Source organism: Osmerus mordax, chromosome 28 (assembly GCF_038355195.1).
Source record: "Osmerus mordax isolate fOsmMor3 chromosome 28, fOsmMor3.pri, whole genome shotgun sequence".
In the NCBI taxonomy this organism is placed as follows: domain Eukaryota; kingdom Metazoa; phylum Chordata; class Actinopteri; order Osmeriformes; family Osmeridae; genus Osmerus; species Osmerus mordax.
The window spans coordinates 7,019,613-7,047,576 of NC_090077.1; the positions used below are offsets into that span (position 1 = coordinate 7,019,613).

Genomic DNA, 27,964 nt, shown 5'->3' on the forward strand with positions numbered 1-27,964 from the left:
ATAACGGGGCGCTCTATTGCTATATTCAACACAGCTAAAACAAAAAACAACAACCACAGCTTACATACAGTGGCATGGTGAGCTTAATATTATTTTATTTTTTCAATATTTTCAATCAACAAAATACAATATTGCAATCGCCTGACCATAACTCCTGCGCAATCAAACGTCTGTCCAACAGAGGACGCCATATGAGAGAGAGAGAGAGAGAGAGAGAGAGAGAGAGAGAGAGAGAGAGAGAGAGAGAGAGAGAGAGAGAATCAGGATGTATCAGGAAGCAAGAGGTTTCAAGCGTAGGAATGTTACTGTGTTAAGATGAAGATGTGGTTTTACAATGTTTAAAAGGCATGGATCTTAGAGATCTGTCAAGTGAGTATGTTTGTTTTGCAGTGTAATATACTGTAAACATTTTAAGTGAAATACCTTTTCTAGACTAACGTTGGCTAAGACTGATGTTGCTGAACCTAGTAGCTAAAACTAGTTAGCCAGCTATTGCTAACATTAGCTAGCCTATCAAGCTAGTAGTAGCTAACTAACTATTTTCTAGCTCCGTGGCTTGCTGGTTGCCTTATTTACGGCGACCTTCAAGGCTGTGGATTGTTGTTCGCTCGTACTAGCCAAGCAAGTAGTCGGTACTGGACTCTGACTATTTTAGCCAGCTAGCTGCTTCTTCCTCAGCTAACTGTCTATGATGTAGCATCACTGGTAAAGCCACGCTAGCTGTAGGATACTTTCCTACTTACTTATAATGGTCAGCTGGTCTAACGTAGACGTCAACTGATCAGTTTACTGGTTATTGTGCTTCACCTAGACTAGTACATCTTGGCCAAATATTGACAGTTCTTCACGATTACTTGAGGAAGTATAGTTGACTTAAATGTTCCACTGTAGATTAACTAGATTATCATGATTTACATCTAGGAATATGCTTTATATCGTGTTTTGTGCAATGTCCAAATGCATTAGTAATGTCATATTAAATTATGTTTCTTTACAGATAAAAGGCAATCATGATTGAAAGTATCACTAAGGATGCTGTTGGATTGGTCTGCTCGTGAGAGAATGTCAGTTGAGCACTTTTTCATTCTCCAATAAATGTTTTATGTCAGTAAACACAAAATATTCCTGGAAATGCATCTGTATGATGCAATATAGTGCGCACCACTGTGCATCGTTGTAGACAATTCTGAAAATAATAACTGACTGCTTTTAGCTATCAGTCATCAGCCTTTGACTTTAATTAGTAGTTTTGGCACTTTTTCCCATCGAAGGGTAGATTTATTGACGATCTGTCAAGATGTTTTCAGCTCTGAAGAAGCTAGTTGGTTCTGAACCAGGACAGCTGAAAGACAAGAACATTCCCCCTGGCCTGCAGTCCATGAACCAGAGTTTACAGAGACGCTTTGCGAAAGGGGTTCAGTATAATAGTAAGTCTATATGCTCATTGGATATTTATTTTGAATCCTGCTCATAGAAACAAGAAATGAAACATCAAATGGATTCTTTAATACAAAAAGTGTCCAACTGAATCAATTTGATTATGACATACATAGTGGATGTATTTTGTAACCCACTTACCCATCTTGCACCCACACAGTGAAAATAGTTATTAGAGGAGATCGAAATACTGGCAAAAGTACTTTATGGCATCGACTGCAGGGAAAGAAGTTCTTGGAGGACTACATACCAACTCAGGAAATCCAAGCCACCAGTATTCACTGGAACTACAAAAGTAAGAGACCTCTTTTGTTATATTGTTTCAAAATATGAATTGGTTGAGGCTACATCAACTTCAGAATTGATTACTTACAAGCTAACCAACTTTCTCTCATGTAAACATTTTGACAACATTTTGCTTCTGTTGTTATTTACTTCAGTGAGTCCCTATCAAGGTAATTTCAGATTTCCACAAGCATTGAGAGGTAGTTAAGTGTCCTGTTGTTGATAGTTGTAGAAATATCCATATTAGAGCCCGACCGATATATCGGCGGGCCGATATTATTAGTCGCTCTGGATAAGAACTTCTGCTAAAAGTGACTAAATGTAAACTACAAATAACTACTGTTATTTATAAATCAGTTTGTTTTGTTACGCGTTTCTGGATTTTTAAAATATTTTTTTATATCGGCCAATATCGGAATATCGGATTTTTAAATCACCAAATATTTGTATCGGTATCGGCCTTAAAAATCCTTTATCGGTCGGGCTGTAATCCATATCCCCTTTATAGCAACATTAGTCTTGTATCAGTTAGATGTTTAAATGTATTAATTAAATGTGTCTACTCAAAACAGTGGCAACGTTTGCCTTCTGTTTTTTGTCTTGTATCAAATCATCTCAGTGCCTTTGGGATCAACGTGATAATGTTGGTAATATTTCAGTTTGAGCTAGAGTGAAAATAGTAGAGTATAATAGTATTTCTGTCCCTCCCAGCTACTGATGATGTGGTCAAGGTGGAGGTTTGGGACGTGGTGGATAAAGGTGAGTGTGGTGACTCACTTCCTCCAGCTGAGTGGATGTGACTAGTTGTTTGTCTTGCTGTATATTTTGAGTCCCAATGGGTCCCATTTCTCTGTATGAAAATTGTATTATTGTGACACGGTCCAGTCAAAAGGGGATCTTGTCGGCATTCCGTATTGTCTACTAAAACCGTTTTTGTGTTGTATTTTGTTACAAAAGTTAAAGTGTTGAAGAAGCCACTCAGTATAATAAATAACAAGTTTAGAATCACTAAATACTCATAATTTGTTGTTATTTAACTAAGCTTCAAGTTGAGTTGTGGGCGTGTCATGCGTGAGGTGATTTGCATCACGGTGCAGCTGGTTTTCCCTTGGGCTACTTATGGTAGCGTGGTGGTACTAGCTGTAATGTTTTGTATGTAGGCTGTGTTTGTCTGTACAAAGTACGACCCCATCCCCCCACCCTTAATATAATGTTTCACAAGTAGTTGTGTCAACTTTCAAGCATCCGTTCTGTGTTTGGCGTACATTTTTGTCATACGTTCATTTTAGCCTACATCCACAAACTAAATAGAATGAATAAGCTCTGGCATTGCATTGTGCACAGGATACATTTTTCTTAGTTTGACCTGGTAAACCACGAATAGGCTACATCTTTCAGGCAGTTTTCGGAAGATGTCATTTGCACCAACAACTTAACACATAACTTGAACCATAATCGGGCCAGGTACAGTGCAATGTAGTCAGTGCAAAAATACTGGGTGATAAAACACACTTATGTAGGATCAAGTGCGAATATTGTTTTATTTTTCTTCATTGTGGCCGGTGCTCAACGCTTCTAATGATTAACACAAAACGACCAGACTTCTCTGAAGGCGTGAAAAGGTCAAAAATATTTGAAGCCTTTTATTTGGGCTAGAGCTTTCCAGGTTTAAAAAAATTCAGATACGCGTATCTTCTTAAACTATTTTCAGATTTCAATTAGTGCTGTCAGTTAAACGCGTTATTAACGGCGTTAACGCAACCCATTTTAACGGCGTTAATTTGTTTATCGCGAGATTATTGTTCTTTTTGGCCTAGCAAACTTTGTAGTTTTTTTCACATGCTGTTGCAACGACTACCGACGTTAGAAAAACTACAACACCACACCGAATCTAGCTAGACCGGAAACAAAACAACAGGCACGCCGCACCTGTTTGGGCTTGTGAGCCGGCTAAAAAGTAGTAGGCTAACGTTACGTTTTGAGTGGATAGCGAGCGCGAGACGCCGAAATGGGTGCCAATAAGATTCTGAATGGAAAGGTTACTTTTAAAAAGCCGCCAAATGGTTCCATTGACAAGACCAAACTGATCTGTGTGTTTTGTCGTTGTGAACTGAGCTATCTTCGCAGCACATCCAGTCTGAAATACCACTTCATGGCCAAGCACAGTGTGCGAATTATACAATGACAATCGGGGGGGGGGGGGCAATCTGGTTTTTACCTCTTTTGGGGGGGTCCGACCCTTAATCAGGGGGGGGGGGGTCAGACCCCCCCCAAACTCCCCCGTAATTCGCACACTGAGACCCCCCCAAACCACCCCGTAATTCGCACACTGGCCAAGCACACAGCTGATGCGAATTCTCCGCCCCCTCGTCAAAGCCAGGCAATGTTGCAATGTTGTTTTCAATTTAAAAAAAACATTTGCACTAACTAAGCAATCCAATCCACTTTTCCATGTTGATAAGAGCATTAAAATGAGAAAAAATAATGGGACAAAAAGAAATCAAGGGACATTTAGAATAGATTAAAATGGCTATTAATTGCGAGTTAATGACATTAATGCGATTAAATATTTAAATCGTTTGACAGCACTAATTTCAATGTATGACACATAATTTGAAAGCTTACAATCTGCACTTTCACAATCTGTAAAAACTGAGAAATGAACTCGCCGACAACGTTCCCTTTTGACTGGACCATGTCACAATTTCTTTGCTCAGACCAACATCACCTTTCCAAGAATACACGCCATGAGATATTTAGAGATTTATGTAATATATAGAGAGATTTATCCGTGTCTCATTTTTGTTTGGGCTGGCTTCTTCTCAGTGTTAATGTTGTTTCTTGCTCCTCTCTTGCACTTGCCTCAGGCCAAAAATATCCTCTTCCTGAAGGTGTAGGTGAGCGTCACTAGACTGTAGAGGTCAGACTGACTTGTGTGCAATGGGTTTGCCCCTAATGTGGTTTTGTATTTGAATGCAAACATACCTAATGCTGGGTATACACAAGATAATCGGGCTGATTTTGGGCCGATTTCCCCCTTCCGACAATCCTAGGCAATGTCCTGATTATCTACAGATTATTTTATCAAATCTTCCCTTGGTGTGAGGTGTGTTAAGAGTGACCGAACTTGCTCGGAAGAACGTCGGAGCCGCCCCGATCGCAAATCGTAAATATTCAATATTTACGATCTGAAATCCTGATGTGTGGGGTGAACCCCAAGGACAAACACCACACACTATAGGAGCAAAACGGTTAAATCTAGGATTTTTTTGTCCTCATGTTTGTTGTCTCACATTTTGAAAATCTTAAAAGATTAAAAAAAATATTTTAGTGTGTACCCAGCATTAGATTGGCTGGCATAGATTGTTTTGTGTAAAATACAATTTAAAAAAAGATAAATATACACAGTATGCTTGTCAAAAAGTGCCTGACTAGATATCAACAGAGATAAAATAATATAAATAAGAAAACGTTTCTGTATAATAAAGAGTGTAAGGTATGTTACCCACAACATTGTTTTGTTGCTGCTGTGTTTAAAATCCCTTATTATTCCCTGTTTTGGATCTCTTTCATTATTCACTTTTTCAAAACAGGTCAGTGTTTTAAATGCTCTAATACTTTGGCAATGCAAATCAAATTAAAATGCACTCATTTCTATTTGTGTTACAGGAAAGGGTAAAAAACTAGGAGAGAATTTAAAACTAGAGAATGAGCCCCAACAGGTATCAACACTCTGTAATAGAACAATGGATTGGTCTTACTATTTAAATTAAATATGTCCTGTCTCCAAACATTCAGATAATTTCTATTTGACGGTTTCATAACTGTTGTTCCTCTTGCAGTCTGATGAGGTGGCCTTGGACGCAGAGTTCCTTGATGTTTACAAGAACTGCAACGGAGTCATCATGATGTTTGACATCACCAAACAATGGTAGGAGTGATCCCACACTGTTTCTGGCCATTGTTTGTGGTCTGTAGTATAGGACTTGGACTGATCAGTGACCACTAAGGGTGCTCCAATCGATCGGCCGCCGATCAGTGTTGGCCAATAGAGGTTTAAAATCTATTTGCGAGACAATTTTTCTACAATCAGCTAAAATGGCTTCCTCATCAGCAGTATGGCAGTTCTATCAGGTGTCGGAAAAAGACAAAAAACTAGCTATATCAAACGTGTGTGCCAAGGAAATCCCACGAGGTGGACAGCACCAAAAACAGATTTTTTGGGCAGGTTATTAAAAGCCATTTTCCCTGCTCTCGTACAAGCAGCACAAGCCTACCTCTCTGCACCGTGCACAAGTGTAGATAGCGAGCAACGTTTTTGCACAGCAGGGAATATTGTAGACGAGAAGAGGAACAAGCTGTCTGCCAAAAATGCAGAGATGCTTATATATATTAAGAAAAACCTGCCAATGATGCTTAAGAATTAACCTTTTTTTCTCTCTACTCTCTAAAAGTGGCATTGACATCCATATAGATAGGTAAAGATATTAAAGTAAAGTATTTTTTTCTTGATGTGCACTTTATTCCTTTGTCTCTGAAATGCAGAGAAAATGTAAGGGGTTAACTGATTTGAAGTACTTTCATTCTTACAGGAAAGATAGTTAATATATTTGTTAAGCACTAAGCTGTTTCTTAATAATAGGTTTCAGTTGTTTCTGAGAGGAAATGGTATATGTTGCTTCCTGTTAATATATTTGTTAAGCTCTAAGCTGTTTCTTAATAATAGGTTTCAGTTGTTTCTGAGAGGAAGTGGTATATGTTGCTTCCTGGCAATAAATAAAGAGTTGTCAATTAATGATTCTTTATGATCTGTTAATTGTAATAGTTAATATACATTGTTAAAAATGAATAAATAATGTTTTATGATAAATAGATGGCTTTAAATAGACCATGTGATCGGTGTCGGCTGTTTGGCCTACTGCTTCCGGCGATCGGCCCCAGAAAACCTGATCGGAGCACCCCTAGTGACCACCCCTGAAAGGAGGTACATGGCGATTAGGTTGCAGTAAGCTTGTCTGGGGCCATAAGTCACCATAAGTCACTTTTCTTAGCTTCAAAGACAGAACAATGTGAACAGGATTAACACCAATTTGTCTCTGAACTCTCTCTCTCACACCCACCCCCACACATTTATGAACACATGGACTTACAAACAAATCGCACCCACGCAAAATTAACATCACCTATAATTTTTTTCGAAATCATATTTTTTTACCTTGCAGGACATTCGATTACATCTCAAGGGAACTGCCCAAGGTGCCCACTCATGTACCAGTCTGTGTCCTGGGTAACCACAGGGACATGGGCGAGCATCGCGTCATCTTGCCCAATGACATCAGAGACTTTATTGACGGTCTCAACAGGTGGAAGCTTTCACCCCCTGTGCTTTTCCTCACAGTTAAGCTGCTCTGAGCTCCTATGTAGAGCATAACCATATGAAATCTGTGTTCTTTTACAGACCCCTTGGCGCCTCTTACATTCACTATGCCGAGTCATCAATGAAAAACGGATTTGGCTTGAAATATCTGCACCGATTTTTCAATATTCCTTTCCTACAGCTTCAGGTTTGTTTATTTTTCATCCTCCTGTAGCCCATCATCGGGATTTAAAACCTTGTTGTTATTTGCTATTAGCAGACTACAACTATGATACGGGATTAGATTTTTAGATTTTGTATGGGCAGGGGTGGTCAGCAGATTGGCGACCACATGCAGCCCTGCACAGTGGGCTGTGAGAGAGTGTATGTGGTTGTGAGGATGAACCCGTTGAATGTGGCATTCAACGTGTGAATGCCAGGGTACCAGACCAGTCACGTCCAGGCTGCTTGATGTGTACAGAGGGAGACACTACTGAGGCAGCTGGAGACCAACCAGCTAGACATGGATGCCACTCTGGAGGAACTCTCTGTACAGCAGGAGACAGAAGACCAAAACTATGATATGTAGCTATGACCTGTTCTACTACCCAGCTGTATTTTCTGTCAGTGTAAATAAATAAATCTGTATTGTTAGCTCATTATTAAGCAGTAATTACAGTTTATTTTCTGTTTCACAGTTTCCTGGATAACATAGAATCCCGCAGCAGAGGTTATGGCTCTCCAGGTCCTGCTAACGGACAGAGCCCCTCATCGGGCTGTCAGTCCCCCGTTGTCCCCCCCAGCAGGGCCTCTACTGGAAGCTCCAGCCCCGGGACTCCCCAGCCACCCATCCCCCCCCAGGCCCTGCAGTCCCCATCTCTGTGTCCCTCCACTCCGCCCCCCGCCACGGCTAGCATCGCTGCCTTGCCTATCACCAAACCACAGTCCCCCAAGCATCCAGAATACTCCGCCTCCCCTCCACCTTCTGCCCCCCCTCCACCTTCCACCCCCACTGCCTCTGCTCCTGCCCCCCAGAAACGTGGCTTCATCTCCCGCCTCTTCGGCTCTTCCACCGCACCAGAGGTCCCGGCAGCAGCCACTGTGTCAGGTGGGTGTGCCGTCCTTTACAGGGTTGGACACAGTAACACTACATCTAGGACCTTGTCATAAGTGTTACTTAATACTTTTTAGAACACACACTCTTCCAGTTTTTCATTGACCTTTTGTTCAAGTCCAGTGAATAACATGAAATGCCACAAAGGTAACCTTTTAAACTGCCAGAGGTAAAAAGGTTTAGGTTACCAAAAACGTAAAAATTTAGAGTTATACAAAAAGGCATTTTCAGGAAACAAGTAATGGGTTAGGGTTAACAACTTACAGTTCTTCTGCAGCAATGGAAGTAAATTAAGCCTTGAAAGTTGATAGTAACAATTCCTACAGGTGTCCCAACTTTTGTTGATTACTTACAAACTCTGGCTGTATAAAAGCAGTGTTGGAACAGACTGTGTTACTACACCCGTAAAGCATTATTTGGACAGTATTTTCCTGCAGAAGTAGTATATTGCTCACACAATGCAGAGAAAAAGGCAATTAACAAAGGAAGACAGACAGACCCTTATAACCCTTAAAAGTGTAGGTCTTTCCTACAAGGTGTCAGTGAGTACAGTCTCATACATTATCAAAAGCCACTTGGAAACTGACAGGATAGGTCTGGCAGACCCAAAGCCACAACAGATTTAAAAGACTTCTGAGAGTCAACAGCTTAATACATGATGGGTGGTTCACAGCTTTAAGCACAGCTTGACACTGGTCGAAGTAAGCAAGTCTCAGTTTCAACTGTGAAGAGAAGACTTTGAGCTGCAGGTTTGACAGGTAGAGTGGCAGTAAGAAAGTCATTGCTAAGATGGAAAATAAGAAAAAGAGGCTTGCCTGGGCCATTAAGGACCGCCAGTGGACTACTGAAGACAGGAAGAAGGTCTTATGGACCTATGAATCAATTTGAAGTCTTCGTTTCATGCTGGGTTTTTGTAAGCTGTCGAGTAGGGGAAAGGATGGTTACTCAGTGTGTGACACCAACTATGAAACATGGAGTGTGTAACAATGATGGGTGGTGGACTCAAAAGCACGACTTGTAGTATTCGAATACAGAAAAAGTATTTTCTGTGGTTCACAAAAAGGATACAAAGATGAGGCTGGGAGGTTTAACTAAGTACAAAGACGAACGAGCAACGAGAGACAGAAACACAAAGGCTGTATACACAGGGGCTTGATTGGCAACAGGTGATGTTGATCAGGGCCGTGGAGGTCAAACACATAGGTAGGGTAGGGGACACTGAAATGAGAGAGATGAGTACACACTAGTGCTGTCAGTTAAACGCGTTATTAACGCGTTTAACTGACAGTTATTAACACCGCACACCGGATCTAGCTAGACCGGAAACAAAACAACAGGCACGCCGCACACACTTGTTTGGGCTTGCGAGCCGGCTAAAGAGTAGTAGGCTAACATTACGTTTTGAGTGGATGGCGAGCGCGAGACGCCAAAATGGATTCCAACAAGATTCTGAATGGAAAGTTCACTTTTAAAAAGTTGCCAAATGGTTCCATTGACAAGACCAAAGTGATCTGTGTGTTTTGTCGTTGTAAACTGAGCTATCGCAGCACGTCAAGTCTGAAATACCACTTCGCACACTGGCCAAGCACATAGCTGATGCGAATTCTCCACCCCCTCGTCAAAGCCAGGAGATTGCAATGTTGTTTTCAATTTAAAAAAAACATTTGCACAAAGCAATCCGATCCACTTTTCCATGTTGATATATCTCTCTTATAAGAGCATTAAAATGAGAAAAAATAATGGGACAAAAAGAAATCAAGGGACATTTAGAATAGATAAAAATGTGCGATTAATTGCGAGTTAACTATGACATTAATGCGATTAATTGCGATTAAATATTGTAATCGTTTGACAGCACACAACACAAAGGCAGGACCTAGGGAGTGGGGTAGGATGTGACAGAATGTGAGGGTCTGGGTCTGTTTTGCTGGATCCAGTCAGTGACTTGCACAGAATGAATAAAACTTCAACACAATAATCTGTGTTAGACCCAGCAGTACCAGCAAGACACGGCACTGCTGAACGCATCAGGACACAAACCCCACAACTTTGTATTATATGATGCCTCATACGATTCCTTATCTCTGGAGAAGCTTCAATGGCTTGATACCCTCTGTGTCTCTCTCCTCGGGGGAGAAGAGGGGGGGGGGTGAGGGCCAACCTTCCTCAGCCTCTGCTAACCCAGAGAAACTCAGGACAAAGGTATTTATCCAAAACTGACCTTTATGGATGTACAAACATTTTTCAAGAACTACACTGTTCTTGGACACTACAAAGATGATTGGGATTGATATGTGATAATGTGTGCTATTCTTCTTTCTGTGCTGATTTAATTTATGTTTTAATGTAACTTCCTTTTACACTACGATAAGTCAGTCAACCTTGGTATCCAATTAATTGTAATCTACTAACAATTTATCAATGGTATGTAGATACATTACGAAGAATATGCCAGATATGAACATTTTAAGGCCATAATCCTAAAATTACATTCCATTCACACCTCTGTGAATCAGGTTGGACAACACTCAAGCTTAGAAACTGACCAATGAACTATCTCACCTACACAAAGACACTCCCTCTTATTCGGATAATAAAAACAAACAACAAATAATCACTTGTTGAGTCCATTGATACCTTGTGTCCCTTGATACAGGATAAGCATTCAAAAGAAGCCAAACTTCTCCTATGAATAAATTTGGCTAGTGATTGCAACGCTACCAGACAAGTTCTATCAAAAGAAGTACCCAAACCGCAATTCTAATTGCGACCTGACTGATATAACAAAACCAGATTAAAAGGAATTGATTGAACTATATGGACTCCTATGGCCTAGAACTTAAATGGAGCCCACTTTGACCCACAAATCAACACACCGACAAAAGTAAATGCAACTAGCTATATTTCTTACTTGTGACATTGGCATGAAGTGATTTATATGGTTGCGTTTGATTAGACTACAAGTAAAGCTAACTATTGTTAGTGTTACTGCTAGACTCTTACAGTTACCAGACAAGGCCTGATTATTTTCCCGCTTCTATCACCTTTCTATTGTTTCAATTGTTCATTTTGTTATCCAACTCTAATACTCAACCAATAACATATCTATACAGTTCATTATATTTGCATTTACTTCAATAAATCATTGTGTAGGTATATATATTCTTAAATGGCCACACCCCGCTAAAAAGTGTAACACATTTGTGGGAACTTCTGCAACAGTGTTGGGAAGAACTATCCGAACAATATTTGATTTACATTGTAGAAAGAATGCCATGAGTGTGTTTGGCTTTTATATCTGAGAAATGTGGCCACTTTGATGAGTCAAAAATGTTGATTCTTTTGATATTTTGTTAAACAAAACTTCCATGTTTTCTTTTTTTATCTACAGTTGTTTATTTGTTCTATGCTTTAATTTCAGAGTACACGGAGATATTAAACTGTGTAGATTTCTGTAAAAACTGGAAAATTGGGGGTGTTCTACCGATAGTGTGTCGTGAAAAATATTCTATGTCTTCAACCAATTCTCAAAGTTTGAAACAGCACTGAAACTCAACAAGGTCTGATGCAAAGTGTTTATTAGAATTCAGAGTGACACAGATTCCAACAAACTGTGTGTTCCCGGGAGCAGACTGGAATTTCTCTCGGAACATTCCTCTTATATATCAAAACCTTATCAGTTCTGTAAGTTTGCTATTGGTACATTATAGTTGGTCACAGATGCATTTATGCATTCGCACCCGGTTGGTCAATTGTCATAGAATTTGAATTACAAGCGTTTTTCTAAGTCTCCCACTTTCCAGGCCTACATTTGGCCTTGAAATCCAGCTGCACTGGGCTGCTGAGCGTAGGGTCATAAATTTGTCCCATGATATCTGGGCCTTGTAGTCCTAGATATCTGGGCCTTGTAGTTTTTCATGGGAGAAGCCTACACACATACTTTTCTCTCGCACTCAAACCCTATTTATCCAGACTTCCACATTTTGGCCTTTATATCTTCTACATTTTAGTGGCAATACTAGTCAATTAACAGCTTTGCATCTGGCTTTCAGTAATATAGCTCATAAAAGTAAAAAAGGTGATTAAGAGGTTCATTTTCAATCATATCATCCATAATCATTTCTCCATCTTCATAATTACAACAGTGTGATGTTTTTCTACAACAAGTGTGTATATAAACTTATATTTATGCAGTAGTGTATAGTAGGAGACTATTACGGACTGTTTCAATGTTGTTTTTCCAGAATCACCAGTCCCTCTGTGCCCTGCCAAGGTTCTGAGTGTGGATGACTTTGTGCCTGATGAAGGTCTAGATAAAACCTTCCTGGAAGATAGTCTACCCTCAAAGGCCAAGATCCCTCAACCATCCACTGCAGTAGACAGTGATAGGTAGGTCACATGCATTGCATGTCTTTAATGGTATGAGAGCTTGGTGTTAAATTAACATTGGGTCCTATCAGGAGTAGTGTTGCACGGTATACCGGTACTGGCTTTTTAAGAACGATACGATACGAGCATTTAGAAAAAACTGTACTTTTATGTGCTGAAACAGGCAGTTAAACCGCAGCGTTAAAGGCTGTAGGCTACTGTGTCTTCAAGAAAAGCGGACCTGTGTGTGATGCCCATGCCCTGCTGCATGCTGGTGGTGTATGGAGAATTCAGTTCTCCTGTTCCCCCTTTACATTTACATTTAGTCATTTAGCAGACGCTCTTATCCAGAGCGACTTACAGTAAGTACAGGGACATTCTCCCCGAGGCAAGTAGGGTGAAGTGCCTTGCCCAAGGACACAACGTCATCTGGCACGGCCGGGAATCGAACTGGCAACCTTCTGATTACAAGCCCGCTTCCCTAACCGCTCAGCCACCTGACTCCCTTTAGCACAAGTGCGCGAAACAATTACGTTTTTTCCTGTTGCTAGGTTGAGCATGTGTTTATAGTATACCTACTGTAGTGGCTAAAATTCCCTTTCTGGCTATTGGTAAGTATTTCTCAATATATTCATTCACTTAACCACTCTTAGACGGAAAGAACGAGTCTCTATGTGTGTTTAGTGTTTAACAACGGTAGAAAACAGTGTGTTCGCTCCGTCTTTACTGAATCCTGAACAATGAAACAAATCACACCGTTTTATACTCTCCATCAATAAGAGAGCTCACTACTGCGCGCACTCCAAAGCAACTCTGGCTATTCTAAACAATGCAATGCATGTACACTAAACATATACTAAACTGAAATGCAAAACTATAAAATACAATTATGCAATGCAATGAATTTAAATAATATAATATTTAAATCTGAGTCCAAATTACAACATGGAGAATGGCACCAACATTTCAAAAGGTTGGTAAGTATCTTCCGGACTGTTCTTATCTGTCGCTCCCAGACACCACCATGGTGCGACCCAGCAGGCGGGTTGAAGATCCATATGACTCCTCTTTGCAGTAGAGCTAAATCTGCAAAAAAAATGACAATGTAAATGTAGAGCCTCAGAGATCCGGGACTGGTTCCATTCTTTCATCGCCCGGCGGATCTCGTGTTCTGTAGCTACCAGGTTCGTTCCGTTATCAGATCTCATAACCTCGACTTGTCCTCTTCTGGCTATAAAACGTCTCACTGCGTTTATACGAGTCGGTGTCGAGAGAGTGTGCGATTTCTATGTGGACTGCTCTGACTGTAAGGCAAGTAAACGATAGGGAGTCAGGTGGCTGAGCGGTTAGGGAGTCGGGCTAGTAATCTGAAGGTTACCGGTCAGCTTGAAGAGAGGGTTTGTGCTTGAGTCTAGGGTCTTGATGATGTTCACGCTGGTCGTACGCTTCACATCAGCGTCGTCTTCACTTATCTCTCTTGAGAACTCTGATAGGACAGGCCAGTGAGACTCACTATTGTCTAGGAAGTCAGGACCTTCAATCCAGCTCTGACACTTCATGAAGTGCTCTGCCTTCATTCCTCTTGATGCGTAGTCAGCTGGGTTGGAAGCCATGTTGACGTACTTCCACTGTGCTGGTTCTTGTGTTCTCTCTGATTGTCGATACTCTGTTTGCTACGAATGTTTTAAAATGAGCGCCGTCGATGTACCGGAGGACAGTGGTGCTATCTGTCCATAGCACAGACTCTTTGAGGTCCATCCGAAGCTCTCGCTTCATGAGCTTATTTACATTTATTTATTTAGCAGACGCTTTTATCCAAAGCGACTTCCAAGAGAGAGCTTTACAAAGTGCATAGGTCACTGATCATAACAACGAGATAGCCACAAAACATTGCGAGTAGCCAAAACATGAAGCACACATTGTGAACAACCAAAGTAAGTGCCAAAGGGAAGAACCATAAGAGCATGTAGTTAAACAAGTTACAATTAAACAACATGAACTGCTATAAGTGCAAGTGTACATAAAAAAAAAAAAAAAGACAAGCAACAATAATACAAAACAATATATCACAGCGAGTACAAACAATTTTAAATCAGTTACCACTAACCACAAGAGCAACAAGTCTCTGAGCAAGAGTCATTGTGATCCTTGAGGAAACTAACATCGGGTCAAGCGAACCATTCCTAAGTACCGTTGTACTCCCGGAACAAGCGCGTCTTGAGCCTTTTCTTGAAGGTGGAGAGACAGTCAGTGTCTCTGATGGAGGTGGGGAGTTGATTCCACCACTGGGGGGCCAGACAGGAGAAGAGCTTGTGTTGGGACCGGGCGGTCTTGAGCGGTGGGACCACCAGGCGGTTGTCTGAAGAAGACCGTAGGTGACGGGTGGGGGTGTAAGGCTGCAGGAGAGACTTGATGTAGACGGGTGCAGTCCCGTTCACTGCTCGGAAGGTCAATACCAGGGTCTTGAATCTGATACGGGCCATGATAGGTAGCCAGTGGAGAGAGATGAGGAGCGGGGTAACATAGGAGCTTATTCATTTTCACCGCAATGGTAGCTGCGGTAAGCTTGAGGCGTGGGATTGGGACTGGTTTAAGCGGCGTAACTGGATTTTCCTAGAATAAATTAGCAATGGACTCGACCGTGGCTGTTCTCGATGCGGAGGTAAGTGACGACGCCGTAGCCCTTCTCGCTAGCGTCAGAGAAATGGTGCAGCTGTGCTGACATCACTGGACCAAATCCCTCTGGCTTGATGCACCTCCTGACAGAAAAGCTGGCGAACTGGCTCAGATCAGACAGCCAGGCGAATCATCTGTTTGCCACGTCTTCTGGAATTTCTTCATCCCAGGTAATTTTCGTTTGACAGAGACTCTGGACGATGGTCTTCGCAAGAAGAATGAACCAAAGGGGTCGTATATTGAGCTTACAACCAAGAGGATACCCCGTCTGGTGATGGGAATGCTCTTCACATGGATCCGGATCGTGAAGGAATCTGATTCTATGCACCAGTCCACTCCAAGGGCCCTTTCCATGGGTAGTTCATCCCTGTCCAGGTCTAGATTCTTGATCTCCTTTGCTCTTTCATGTTCAGGAAGTGATGACAGCACTTCGCGGCTGTTGCTTGACCACTTAGTCAAGCGGAATCCTCCACTCTCACACAGTGCAATGAGGTCCTTGGTCAAGGCAATAGCCTTCTTCTCATCAGAGGTCGAGACCAGACAGTCATCGACATAGAAGTGCTCTAGGACTGTAGTTACTGCTTCAGGTGTTGACCTGTCTTTTCCATCCTCTGCAATCCGTCTTAAAGCATGGTTGGCATAGCTCAGGCTCGACTTGGCCCCGAACAAGTGGACCACCATCTTGTACTCACGCGGAGGCTGGCTCAGATCCCCCTGTGGCCACCAGAGGAATCGTAGAAGATCAGAGCCCTCATCAGGGACTCTTACTTGATGATACATCGCTTCAATGTCGGAGATGAGTGCGATGTGTTCGTGTCGAAACCTCGTCAAGACTCCAACCAGACCATTAGTGAGGTCCGGACCCTGTAACAGTTCCTCGTTCAGTGACTTCCCTTTAAACGAAGCAGCACAATCAAAAACAACCGGAAGCTTTCCCTTTTGTGGATGGGTCACGCCGTGGGTCACGCCACAGTTCGTCAGACTGAAGGACTGGGTCTCTGAGACTGTGTTGTGCAGCACTGGTGCTCCACAGGGGACTGTGCTCTCACCAGTCCTGTTCACCCTGTACACATCTGACTTCACCTACAACACGGAGTCATGCCACATCCAGAAGTTCTCTGACGACTCTGCTATTGTGGGATGTATCAGGGATGGACAGGAGGGTGAGTACAGGAGCCTGGTGGATAACTTTGTGCAGTGGTGTAGGAATAACCACCTGCAGCTGAACGCCACTAAGACCAAGGAGATGGTGGTGGACTTTAGGAGGTCCCAGCCTCCTCTGCTACCAGTCTCCATCGAGGGGGTCAGTGTGGAGGTGGTCAACACCTACAAATACTTAGGTGTTCATTTGGACAATAAACTGGTCTGGTCAGCCAACATTGATGCAATCTACAAAAAGGGGCAGAGCCGACTCTACTTCCTGAGGAGGCTGAGGTCCTTCAATGTCTGCAACAAACTCCTGCGCATGTTCTACCAGTCTGTTGTTGCCAGCGTCCTTTTTTATGCTGTGGTGTGTTGGGGAGGCAGCATAAAGAAGAGGGAGTCAGGTGGCTGAGTGGTGAGGGAGTCGGACTAGTAATCCAAAGGTTGCCAGTTCGATTCCCGGTCAAGCCAACTGACGTTGTGTCCTTGGGCAAGGCACTTCACCCTACTTGCCTCTGGGGGAATGTCCCTGTACTTACTGTAAGTCGCTCTGGATAAGAGCGTCTGCTAAATGACTAAATGTAAATGTAAATGCAGGGCGACTGGACAGGCTGGTGAGGAAGGCGGGAGCTGTTGTCGGCACTGAATTGGACTGCCTCACTACAGTGGCGGAGAGAAGGACCCTGAGTGGGTTGATGACCATCTTGGACAATGACCAACAGACAGAGGAGCACATTCAGTGGCAGACTCCTGTCACTGTCGTGCTCATCGGACAGGCTGAGGAAGTCCTTTGTCCCCAGGGCCATTCAGCTTTTTAATGCCACACAGAAGGGGAGGGGGAGGGAGAGGGAGATGGACTTCTCTGCATGAGTCTACCTCAGTCTGCCCTCCCCTGCTCATCTCATCTCAGCCCCATGCACAGACTTTACCACTTACATATTCTGCACTATCACTTTGCTCTTTGCACTTTTCAAACACACACTATCCACACCAGCAGCACAAGATCACTTTCCTCCTGGACACTGACACTGTCAAAATCATGCACTCTGTACAATAGGGTCAGACCCTTTCCTGTATCTGGAAACACTGTGTGAATATGTTTCTCCCTATGTGTATGTATATGTGATTTATGTACAGTTAGGTACATAAGTATTTGGACATTGACACAATTTTCATCATTGTGGCTCTGTATACCACCACAATGGATTTGAAATGAAACAATCAAGATGTGCTTTAAGTGCAGACTTTCAGCTTTAATTTCAGGGTATTTACATCCAAATCAGGTGAACGGTGTAGGAATTACAACACATTTTATATGTGGCCGCCCCTTTTTTAAGGGACCAAAAATAATTGGACAAACAATCATATATAACATAATCATAAATGTAATTGTCACTTTTAATACTTGGTTGCAAATCCTTTGCAGTCAATGACAGCCTGAAGTCTGGAACCCATAGACATCACCAGACGCTGGGTTTCGTCCCTGGTGATGCTCTGCCAGGCCTCTACTGCAACTGTCTTCAGTTCCTGCTTGTTCTTTGGGCATTTTCCCTTCAGTTTTGTCTTTAGCAAGTGAAATGCATGCTCAATTGGATTTAGGTCAGGTGATTGACTTGGCCATTGCAGAACATTCCACTTCTTTGCTTTAAAAAACTATTTGGTTGCTTTCGCAGTATGCTTCGGGTCATTGTCCATCTGCACTGTGAAGCGCTGTCCTATGAGTTCTGAAGCATTTGGCTGAATCTGAGCAGATAATATTGCCTGAAACACTTCAGAATTCATCCTACTGCTTTTGTCAGCAGTCACATCATCGATAAATACAAGGGAACCAGTTCCATTGGCAGCCATACATGCCCACGCCATAACACTACCTCCACCATGCTTCACTGATGAGGTGGTATGCTTTGGATCATGAGCAGTTCCTTCCCTTCTCCATACTCTTCTCTTCCCATCATTCTGGTACAAGTTGATCTTGGTCTCATCTGTCCATAGGATGTTGTTCCAGAACTGTACAGGCTCTTTTAGATGATTTTTGGCAAACTCTAATTGGTCTTCCTGTTTTTGAGACTCACCAATGGTTTACATCTTGTGGTGAACCCTCTGTATTTACTCTGGTGAAGTCTTCTCTTAATTGTTGACTTTGACACAGATACGCCTACCTCCTGGAGAGTGTTCTTGATCTGGCCAACTGTTGTGAAGGGGTTTTTCTTCACCAGGGAAAGAATTCTTCTGTCATCCACCACAGTTGTTTTCCGTGGTCTTCCGGGTCTTTTGGTGTTGCTGAGCTCACCAGTGCGTTCTTTCTTTTTAAGAATGTACCAAACAGTTGATTTGGCCACACCTAATGTTTTTGCTATCTCTGATAGGTTTGTTTTGATTTTTAAGCCTAACGATGGCTTGCTTCACTGATGGTGACAGCTCTTTGGACTTCATATTGAGAGTTGACAGCAACAGATTCCAAACACAAATACCATACTTGAAATTAACTCTAGACCTTTTATCTGCTCCTTGTCAATGAAATAACGAACTCCCTTTATGAGGGAATAACATACACCTGGCCATGGAACAGCTGAGCAGCCAATTGTCCAATTACTTTTGGTCCCTTAAAAAAGGGGGGGCCACATATCAAATGTGTTGTAATTCCTACACCGTTCACTTGATTTGGATGTAAATACCCTGAAATTAAAGCTGAACGTCTGCACGTAAAGCACATCTTGATTGTTTCATTTCAAATCCATTGTGGTGGTATACAGAGCCAAAATGATGAAAATTGTGTCAATGTCCAAATATTTATGGACCTGACTGTAAGTCCCAAAGGGAAGAAACACTCTTTTATACTCTCCATCAATGCGCAAGCTCACTACAGCACGCACTCCAAAGCAACTCTGGCTATTTTAAACAATGCAATGCATGTACACTAAACATACTAAACTGAAATGCAAAACTATAAAATGCAATGCAATGAATTTAAATAATATTTAAATATGAGTCCAAATTACAAAATGGAGAATGGCACCAACACCTACTTTCTTTCAGAATTGGGTAAATTTCTTGTTGCTTGTTAATTAATTTGCAATCACATACTTTAAGGTATACAACGTATTCTAGCTTTCGCTGTTTTCAGAGTCTGTAACACTAATGCAGGGCTCTCAAGTCTCACTCACGCATTTCAACCAGTTCACACGCTCTCACTCAACACCTTGTATTTCTCACATTGCTCAAGCCGATAAAATAGCCTACTGTAATTTACAGTAATGTATCCCAATTAGAACCGACAATGCCTAGTTCTTCAGGAGCCTCTCTAGTTCGGACTGTCGTTTATATTTTATTTTATTGTTATTAATGTTATTGTATGTGTGTTGTTTTTAACAACCAGGCACAAATAAACGAAGTCCAAATTTTGGTATTGTGACAACTAGGGCTGCAACGATTCCTCGAGTAACTCGATTACAGAAAATGATCGAGAAATTCCTCTGCCTCGAAGCTTCTTTCAATTATTTTTAAAGATCACGTCACGTTATTTCGCAATGATTATTTTTAGTGTGGCACAACGCGCTTACGTCACCCACAAAGCGTAAGGAGACGCAAGGAGTTAGCTGTATTTTTGCCTCGTGATAGGTTGTGGAGGACAGCTTTCAAGAGATATGGGTATTCTGCATTTAGCCAGGCGGTACGATTTTTGGTGTGATTTGTGTAAAACTTGAATCTGAGTGAGACTCCGTCCCCTGGTACTAGACTACATTGTTTTGATGTCAACCTCAGTCAGATTCGGGTCGCTCACTGGCAGTGTGTTCACAATGTTGTATTTCACTCCATTCTACACTAAAACGTCAGGGAGGACTGCTTATTGTAGATACGAGCCTGCTAAAGATAGCCAGTCTGATATCTAAAGATAGATGGTGATAGTCTGATTTCTGAAAGCGAGCCTGTTTCATTCGTCATGTGCCTGGCTGAGAAAGCGACCTCCGTTAGTCAGGCTAGTTTTGCCCGTTTCAGGCTATTTAAATGTCTCTGACAGTCAGAATCACTGTTTACAGGCAAATGTCGCGGTGGTCCTTGGCCAAATGTGTATATTGACCAGTTTAGAGCTAAATACTCTTGCCAGAGCCTGGAATCGAACCAGTGTTTTGAGTAATTTTGCATGGGTCTCCATCAGGTCATCCGGACATTTCACACTGAGGTACGCAGTAAAAATCACTGTTTGGATTTCCCGCATCTGGTACATAACCAGTATGGATAAATACATGGTCTTCACAGTTAAATAATTTAAAATGCTGAGAATAATAATAATGTTATTGTTTATTGTGTGAACTAGCTGGGTTTGCCGTTGGGCTAAGAGAATAGAAGAACATTAGTTCTTTGCGTTGGGTCAGCACAGCAGTGGAAGTGGTGAGACCTGTTTTCCGGTTTAGTCATGTGACGTTTGACATATACAGCAGATGTTTACTCCTCGACAGGTCTGCAAACGCCTTTGTAAACCGAGATTTGTTAAAACGTTTGTTAACCGAGACCGTAGGTCGAGGTTTACAAAAAATCTTTTTAACAAATCGAGGAGACAAAGCGTTTGCTGACCTGACGAGTAGTAAACATTTGGTTTCTTATATACTACAACAATACATGGGAAGATCACAAATCAAACTCGTCGAATCTGGAGCAGACGCCATGTTGTCAGAGCAATCAGCTGCACTTGCACTGGTGACGTCACTACACCTCCAAGGCAACATATCAACAACATCAATTCGTCTTCTGTCTGCTTCAGATACTTCTTTAAAACGGGAAGCAATTGCGGGGCGTTTGCGGACCTGTGCAGAAACCATATTTGGTTGTTTTAGTTTTTTGGGGGCAATTTAGGCTACTTTGTTGCCGAGCAGATGCCACGTTATTAAGGTCAATGGCTACATCTCCAAGGCAACAGCTTGTTGCTAGGTCCATAAAACCGTTTATTTACCTCTGCGAACTTTCAGGAGGTATATAAACGGTATTATTAACTTTTGAGAACGTCTTCTGGACCAATAGGAACAGCGTATTGGTCCAATTATTATCAGAGAACATAACATAGATTTCCATAGCTATGCGGATGACACACAACTATATATATCCACTGAACCCAACGATGCAACGGCCATCAATTCCATTACCAACTGCCTGTTGGCAATAAACAAATGGATGAATGATAACTTTCTTAAATTAAATGAAGACAAAACCGAAGTCCTACTATGTGGCCCCAAATCCGAAAGAGAGATGCTTATTAAGAATCTTGGAGGCTTAACCCCCTGTCTTAAACCAGAGGTGACGAGTCTCGGTGTAATCCTGGACTCAGATTTGAATTTCAACTCTCACATTAATAAAGTGACCAAAACAGCTTTCTTTCACCTGAGGAATATAGCAAAGGTATGACCATTCATAAACCAAAATGATGCAGAGAAGTTAATTCATGCTTTTATATCCAGCCGGCTGGACTACTGTAACGCCCTTTTCACTGGTCTTCCCAAGAAAACCACTGAAAGACTACAGCTCATTCAAAATTCTGCAGCTAGATTATTAACCAAAACTAAAAGGAGAGAACACATTAGTCCTGTCCTAGCTACTTTACACTGGCTCCCTGTTACCTTCAGAATTGACTTTAAGGTCCTTTTCCTCACATACAAAGCTCTACACAGACAAGGACCTAGCTACATTGCTAACTCCTTTATAAACTACACACCAGCTAGAACACTGCGATCATCAAATGCAGGCCTATTAGAGGTCACCAGAAGCAGTCATAAGAAGATTGGTGATTCGACCTTTGTTAATTACGCCCCAAAACTATGGAACAAATTACCCATAAATATTAGGGAAGCAAACACTCTAGACATTTTTAAAAGACAGCTTAAAACCTACCTTTTTACCGAAGCATTTAAGTAATTTTATCTCAAAAGGGTTTTCCTACATTTAAAGTTGTTTTCTCTCTTTAACAGAGATGTTATTGGGTGTGCTTTGCCTTCGGCAAGGGCACAACCTTTGTTCTCTCACATATATATATTATTATTTTTTTTTTATTTTTTTTTTGCCCCCCTAAAACTCAGTCAATATTTGGCCTACATAGACAACGTAGATGTCAAAAGTTTTGTCTTGGTAGCGATTGAGTTGCTTCTATTGGAATTTACGTTCCGTTGCATGGTTTAGGCTTAAGTTAAGTTTTTGTGGCGAAAAGTGAAGCTAACGGTGGCTAATTTGCTAGCCACAGTCACTGACGTTACTAACGTCACTGCGTCACTAACGTCACGAAAACACGCGTGACTACCTTTGGCAGAACATTCGTTTCGCATCTGTTAACTTGGGGGATAACTAGGCTAACTATAGCTTTACTGCAAGGCAGCTGCAGAAACGCCACAAGAAAAGAGGCCAGGGTGATAACTATTTACTCATTTTACTTTGTGATATGACACACAATTGTGATGTGTAATGTACAATATAAGTTGATATTATTAAGGAAGTACATCTACTTTCGGAAACAGTAGTCTACTATTTCACTGAAGTATTAGCATCACGACATTAGCCTCTGTTGCCCGGGCAACACATACTACAGTGGTCTATGATGCATCTGTTTTCAATCGTTAAATTAAACATTCCTCACAAATACATTTTCGTTGTAGGATTTATTATGACATTAGATTACAAGTAAACGATTTGTGGGTGAAATTATCATTACCTGTGGTTTCAAACTAGTGTAGCTCACTGCAACGTTGTAGCCTACGCGATACACTACAAAAACATCTACACAGCTGTTTAGGAAGTAAAACGGCGACAGAACATGTTCAGCACTCCCCTTACTTAAATCAAAAGTCTAACTACTAACCTGAACTTCATTGCCACAGCCTAAACTTTGTCAATCTGTTCATGAAAATAATTAATTTCAGCCTAAACCGTACAACGGAACGTAATTCAAATTCAACCAACGCAATCGCTACCAAGACGAACACAGCAGTAGTCTAGTACTGTACCGTAGTAGTACAATTTACCGGGGCTTCTCCACACAGGGCTATATCGCATTTTGCGTTGTTACTGACAATGATCGCTACCAGTGAGCTTTTATGAATGAGCGATTTTCCACTAAATAAATGTCAAGCTTATTTACGTTTTGGGGGCCATATTTTCAGTTAGCAGATGGTACTGTTTGAATCGTGATTCCATCTTCTACTGCCGGTAACGTCGTAGAATAATCTTCAAAGGGGGTTCTTTATTAATGAATGAATGCAATGAGTAGGCTAAATGCCTGAAAATATCACGAGAAAGGAAAAACATTAAAGGACGTTTAAGTCATAGAGATTAGGTCCATTTTTACACCGGTCTGCCAAATGTATTCATTTTGATTCAACGATGAGGCTGCCTCTTGCAGGGGAAATGAGAAGACATCATATTTCATTCTACACTTCACTCGTATTTTGAGTTGTAAATGAGCAGCAAAAAAAAGATGCTTTTAAATCTATGTGATCTTTATAAATAATAAGTAGGCCCTATGCATTTTTATATAAAATATACAGACCCCTGTGCAACCAACGCAAGCAAGCACACCCTACAATTTCCCCAGAAATTGTACCCTCTCTAGTTGGGATTTTTATTTTAGTTTGAATTGTTTATCACTTGTATTATTGTTTTTATTGATTTTATGTAAAGCACCTTGAGCTACAATTCTTGTATTAAATGTGCTATATAAATAAACTCTTACTTACTTACTTACACTAGTATATAAGAAACCCTATTAAGCAAAATTACATTTGATCCGATTACTCGATTAATCGATGGAATTTTCGGTAGAATACTCGATTACTAAAATATTCGATAACAACAGCCCTAGTGACAACACTAATCAGGAAGGTAAACCTAAATCGTAGGTTTTGAGCTGGCTTGCCAAGGCATGTCTATTATTCGATCCAACACTGATTTGTCATTCAACCCTGTATGTTGTAGTGATGGAGAGGACAGAGGGAACCCCATGGTTGCGTGTGACCAGGATGAGCTGGACCTGGACGACAAGGAGCCCCCCCTCCCCCAGCCTAACCTCCTCAAGCCCAGGGAGAACCTCACCCTCTACAGTGACGAAGGGGAGGCTGAGCCTGCTCCTGCTGTTACGCAGGACGAAGACTTGGATAGTGATGCCGAACTGACTGTGTAAGCACTTCTTCAAAACTGTGTGACTTTGAATGGGTGTAGTAAGACTGGATCATGTTGATTCCTATAAAACAATGTTTTCACCATCCTTTTAGGTCCATGGTTCAGTCAGGCACACCTCAGATGGTGGTGGATGCCCTAGAGCTGAGCCCTCCCTCCCAGCTCCATGTGACTCCTGTCCACCAGAAAGGAGCGCCAGTGACCCATACGCAGCCGTCCGACCGACCCATAAGGACAAAACAGGAAGGAGCTGTGCAGGCGGATGATTCCGACACCGACCCAGAGGCCCCGATCGCCAAGCAGATGCTCTCCTTTGTCCTGGATGACCCTGACTTTGATTCTGAGTGCTCAGATACCCCTAAGATTGAGAAGGTAGAGCATTTGACCCCCTTTCTGATTTTAGAAAAGTGGTCAGTTTCTTCCAACGTTCGGTTACAATGTTTTTTGTTTCTCCAATTAACCGTTGCCCCTGTCCCCTCCCTCCCGTCAGGATTCGTTTCCGGTAAGAGATGTACTGCTGTCTGACCTATCTGACGATGACAGTGCACCTCTAAAGGTTCAAGAGCCTCCGAATACGGCGGTGTTGTCCTTCAAACACAAGAACGACTCAGACCTGTTCGGCCTGGGCATTCAGGAAGAGCCTACACGAGCCGAGGAGAGCTGCGAGGAGCAGGAAGGCAAGTTCTGCATGCCCTTACGAACCATTTCAAAGCAAGCCCTGTCAGTAAGCTGTTTTGCGAAATATGTTGCCCTGGTCTCAAAGTTTTTGTATGTTGTTCAGAAAGCAGGTTACAGAGGTTACCATGACTGTGTTCATTAAATGTGTATTTGCGTTGCAGAGAAAGAAGGTAAAAACTCCTCAAAAGAAAAGAAGAAAAAGAAGAAGAAAAGCAAAGAGGTAATGAATGAATGAATAGTACTCAGAGCAGAGATACACCTTTGTAAGTCCGTTTGGACGTTCATTGAAATCATCCTTCATTTTCTTCAGGAGGAGGACAAAAGCAGCAAGAAGAAGCATAAACATAAAAAAAAAGAGAAGGATGAGACAGAAGCAGGAGATGAGAAAGAGAAGAAGAAGAAATCCCGGCCTAAGAGAACTACGGTGGATAACTTGGAGGACTTCTTGGGAGGAGGGGAGGGGTCAGCGAACCGAGAGGGCGGAGATTACGAAGAACTCTAAACTCCACTGTCCCGTTTCAAACTGGGCTGTGAGGAACTGTTGGTCCCAGGTGGAACCATTTGGTTCTGTTAATTAAACCATATCAGATGTGCACAAACAGAATCCACCAGCCATACACAAGGTTCCCTATAGTCTGGCAAACTCCATCAGACTGTGGTGCCTGTATGTTGGAGTATATGAAATTAGTTTCCCTTTTTCTGTACGTATAGTTGCCCACCATTTATCTTCTGTTATAATCCAGTATGCTCTGAATGTAGACCACTCCAAATGGGCTTGGTAGGAAGTCCCTTTTGTTGTATGTTTGTTGTAGTATTTTCTGGAAAGTGTGCTCTTGTGAAGAATGACTGTAGGGATTGCATAGCATAGCTATTAAGAGGGACTGTAGATTTGTGTATTTCTGAGTTAAGATTGTCTTCTTGTGTTTGGCCTGCAGATATCTTATTTGGGGATTGGCATAAGTTGTGCAGCTTTATTTTGCAAGGTTGTATTGACTGAACATTAATGATCCTTACTGTAATTTTGCGCAAAGACAAAAAAATCCTGCAATTCACTATTTACAGGAACTTTGACTACTGTTGAACTTTTTTCCCCTTAATATTTTGTGTGTTTACATCAGGTGCCTTAAAAAAAGTCACTTGTAAAAGAAAGCTTGCGCCAGTCATCGTTTTCAATGTCAAATGGATAGACTGTATCATGTGCATTAAGCTGGCCAGTTGTATTTAAAGGTGGATGACATGGATGTTTTGTAGGTCCTGAGTTCATGCCAGTACTGCACTCAAATCATGCTAGGGGTCAACAAGGTAACATCAAGGCACTGATAGTGAAAAATTGTTTTCTCTTACATTTAGTGTAGTCTATATTCCATAACACACATTGAACTTCCTTCCCGACTCTTGTCGCTAACATTACTACTACTGCACCTGCGTTGAAATAGCCTCTTCTAAGCATAGACTAAACGGTCCTATTTTCCAGCAAGTATGTTAAGTCAGACTGGCAAGATGTAGTATATAGTTACAGCATTCCTAGACTGTCACTAACCCTCACCAAAAATGTTCCAGTTCCAAGTTGTTTCATTGGACTTAAGGGGTTGATGTGTTAGCTTACAGCGTGGTTGTTATCTTACCCACACAGATGTATTTTGTGATCTGATGTGATTGTTATGGAATATCATGCCTCTCATTGCCTCTCCAGATTTCCAGAGATTACTTATGTACGCTAACTATCTACTTCAAGTTGACTTGATGCATTGCGTCTGGTAAAAGCTTATTTACCACTATCTGTTGAACAAAGACAAGGACTACCACACTACTCTGTTGTAAATGATACCCTTGAATTTACTTTGTTTAAGCTGTCTGCTTAAACATGAACAGGTCAAAATGCATATTCATATTCAGGAACAAACACAATTTATTTAATCATCAATACTACATAAAAACAGTTCTGAGTGTAATGTCCAAAGCATCAAGTTCATGAATCTGCTTTGGACATTACACTCAGAATTGTTTTATATGAGATTGTATTGTATAATTGGATGTTTTCAGTTGATCTGTCTGCAGTTGTCATGCACAGGTTGGAGAATGGCAAAAAGCACGTTCCCATGTAAAGCATGAGACGTATAATGTACAGTAAGAAATGAATGCAAAAAATTAGATTGATGCTTTATTTTCTCCCAATTACATATTTCCATCTTCATACTTTATTTAAGTAAGCTTGTGTTTGGTTGGTCCAATAAAAGCAAGTTCTCTTGAATTGTCTCAGTGACAGTGTTGATGTAGAGGTTGAGAACAATCCATTATCAATATTTGTTGGTCATGTCATGAGTCTTAAAACACGTGACTTTTGAGTAAAAGGTTTTAATGGAATACTTTACCATGCTTTTGCGTTATACTGGAGAGAGAAAAAAAAACTGAAGATTTGTTACATTTACATTTAGTCATTTAGCAGACGCTCTTAGTGTGTATTTTTTTCCCGTCCCCTTTTGAATTCAACATTCAAATTACTAGACAAAAAATTATATCCTGAGAAAAGTGGAAGTTCCCGAGAGTGGCAGTTCTCTATGGTTCTCCCCATATTAGGGATACTGAACACACAAGTAACACGACTTGAAACATATGTAGGCGATGACGTCACCATGCCACTTACATTAAAGACTGTCAGTAACAAATTACCGGAAACTTAAAACACAACAATTATAATATTCAGCTTTAAAGAGAATTTTAAGAATGAATTGAGTGTTTCAATAAGTCAAGTCCAG

At 41.5% G+C, this 27,964-nt stretch overlaps 1 protein-coding gene across 3 annotated transcripts; it reads left to right on the forward strand.

Annotated features, from left to right (window-relative positions):
• The first annotated feature begins 269 nt into the window (after window positions 1-269).
• LOC136938102 (rab-like protein 6) lies at window positions 270-27,443 on the forward strand. 3 transcript variants are annotated; one of them, XM_067231344.1, is made up of 18 exons: window positions 270-369; window positions 998-1,064; window positions 1,272-1,427; window positions 1,598-1,732; window positions 2,434-2,481; window positions 4,590-4,619; window positions 5,392-5,444; window positions 5,565-5,653; window positions 6,945-7,085; window positions 7,181-7,286; window positions 7,560-7,663; window positions 7,777-8,186; window positions 12,437-12,581; window positions 24,330-24,530; window positions 24,626-24,902; window positions 25,021-25,207; window positions 25,370-25,428; window positions 25,519-27,443. In XM_067231344.1, exons 3-18 carry the CDS (start codon window positions 1,298-1,300, stop codon window positions 25,708-25,710), a joined length of 2,307 nt encoding a protein of 768 aa, XP_067087445.1. In that variant the 5' UTR covers window positions 270-369; window positions 998-1,064; window positions 1,272-1,297; the 3' UTR covers window positions 25,711-27,443. The 3 variants fall into 3 exon arrangements, with proteins under 3 accessions (XP_067087445.1, XP_067087447.1, XP_067087446.1); XM_067231346.1 differs by having other exon boundaries at window positions 1,308-1,427; XM_067231345.1 differs by lacking the exon at window positions 4,590-4,619 and having other exon boundaries at window positions 998-1,427.
• The last annotated feature ends 521 nt before the right edge of the window (window positions 27,444-27,964 follow it).

Excerpts from the sequence above, each read along its gene's own strand:
- LOC136938102 (XM_067231344.1), top strand. The coding sequence starts at position 1,298 with ATGTTTTCAGCTCTGAAGAAGCTAGTTGGTTCTGAACCAGGACAGCTG. Across the intron at positions 24,903-25,020 it reads ATACCCCTAAGATTGAGAAG|GATTCGTTTCCGGTAAGAGA; the intron begins GTAGAGCATTTG and ends CCCTCCCGTCAG. Across the intron at positions 25,429-25,518 it reads AGAAGAAGAAAAGCAAAGAG|GAGGAGGACAAAAGCAGCAA; the intron begins GTAATGAATGAA and ends CATTTTCTTCAG.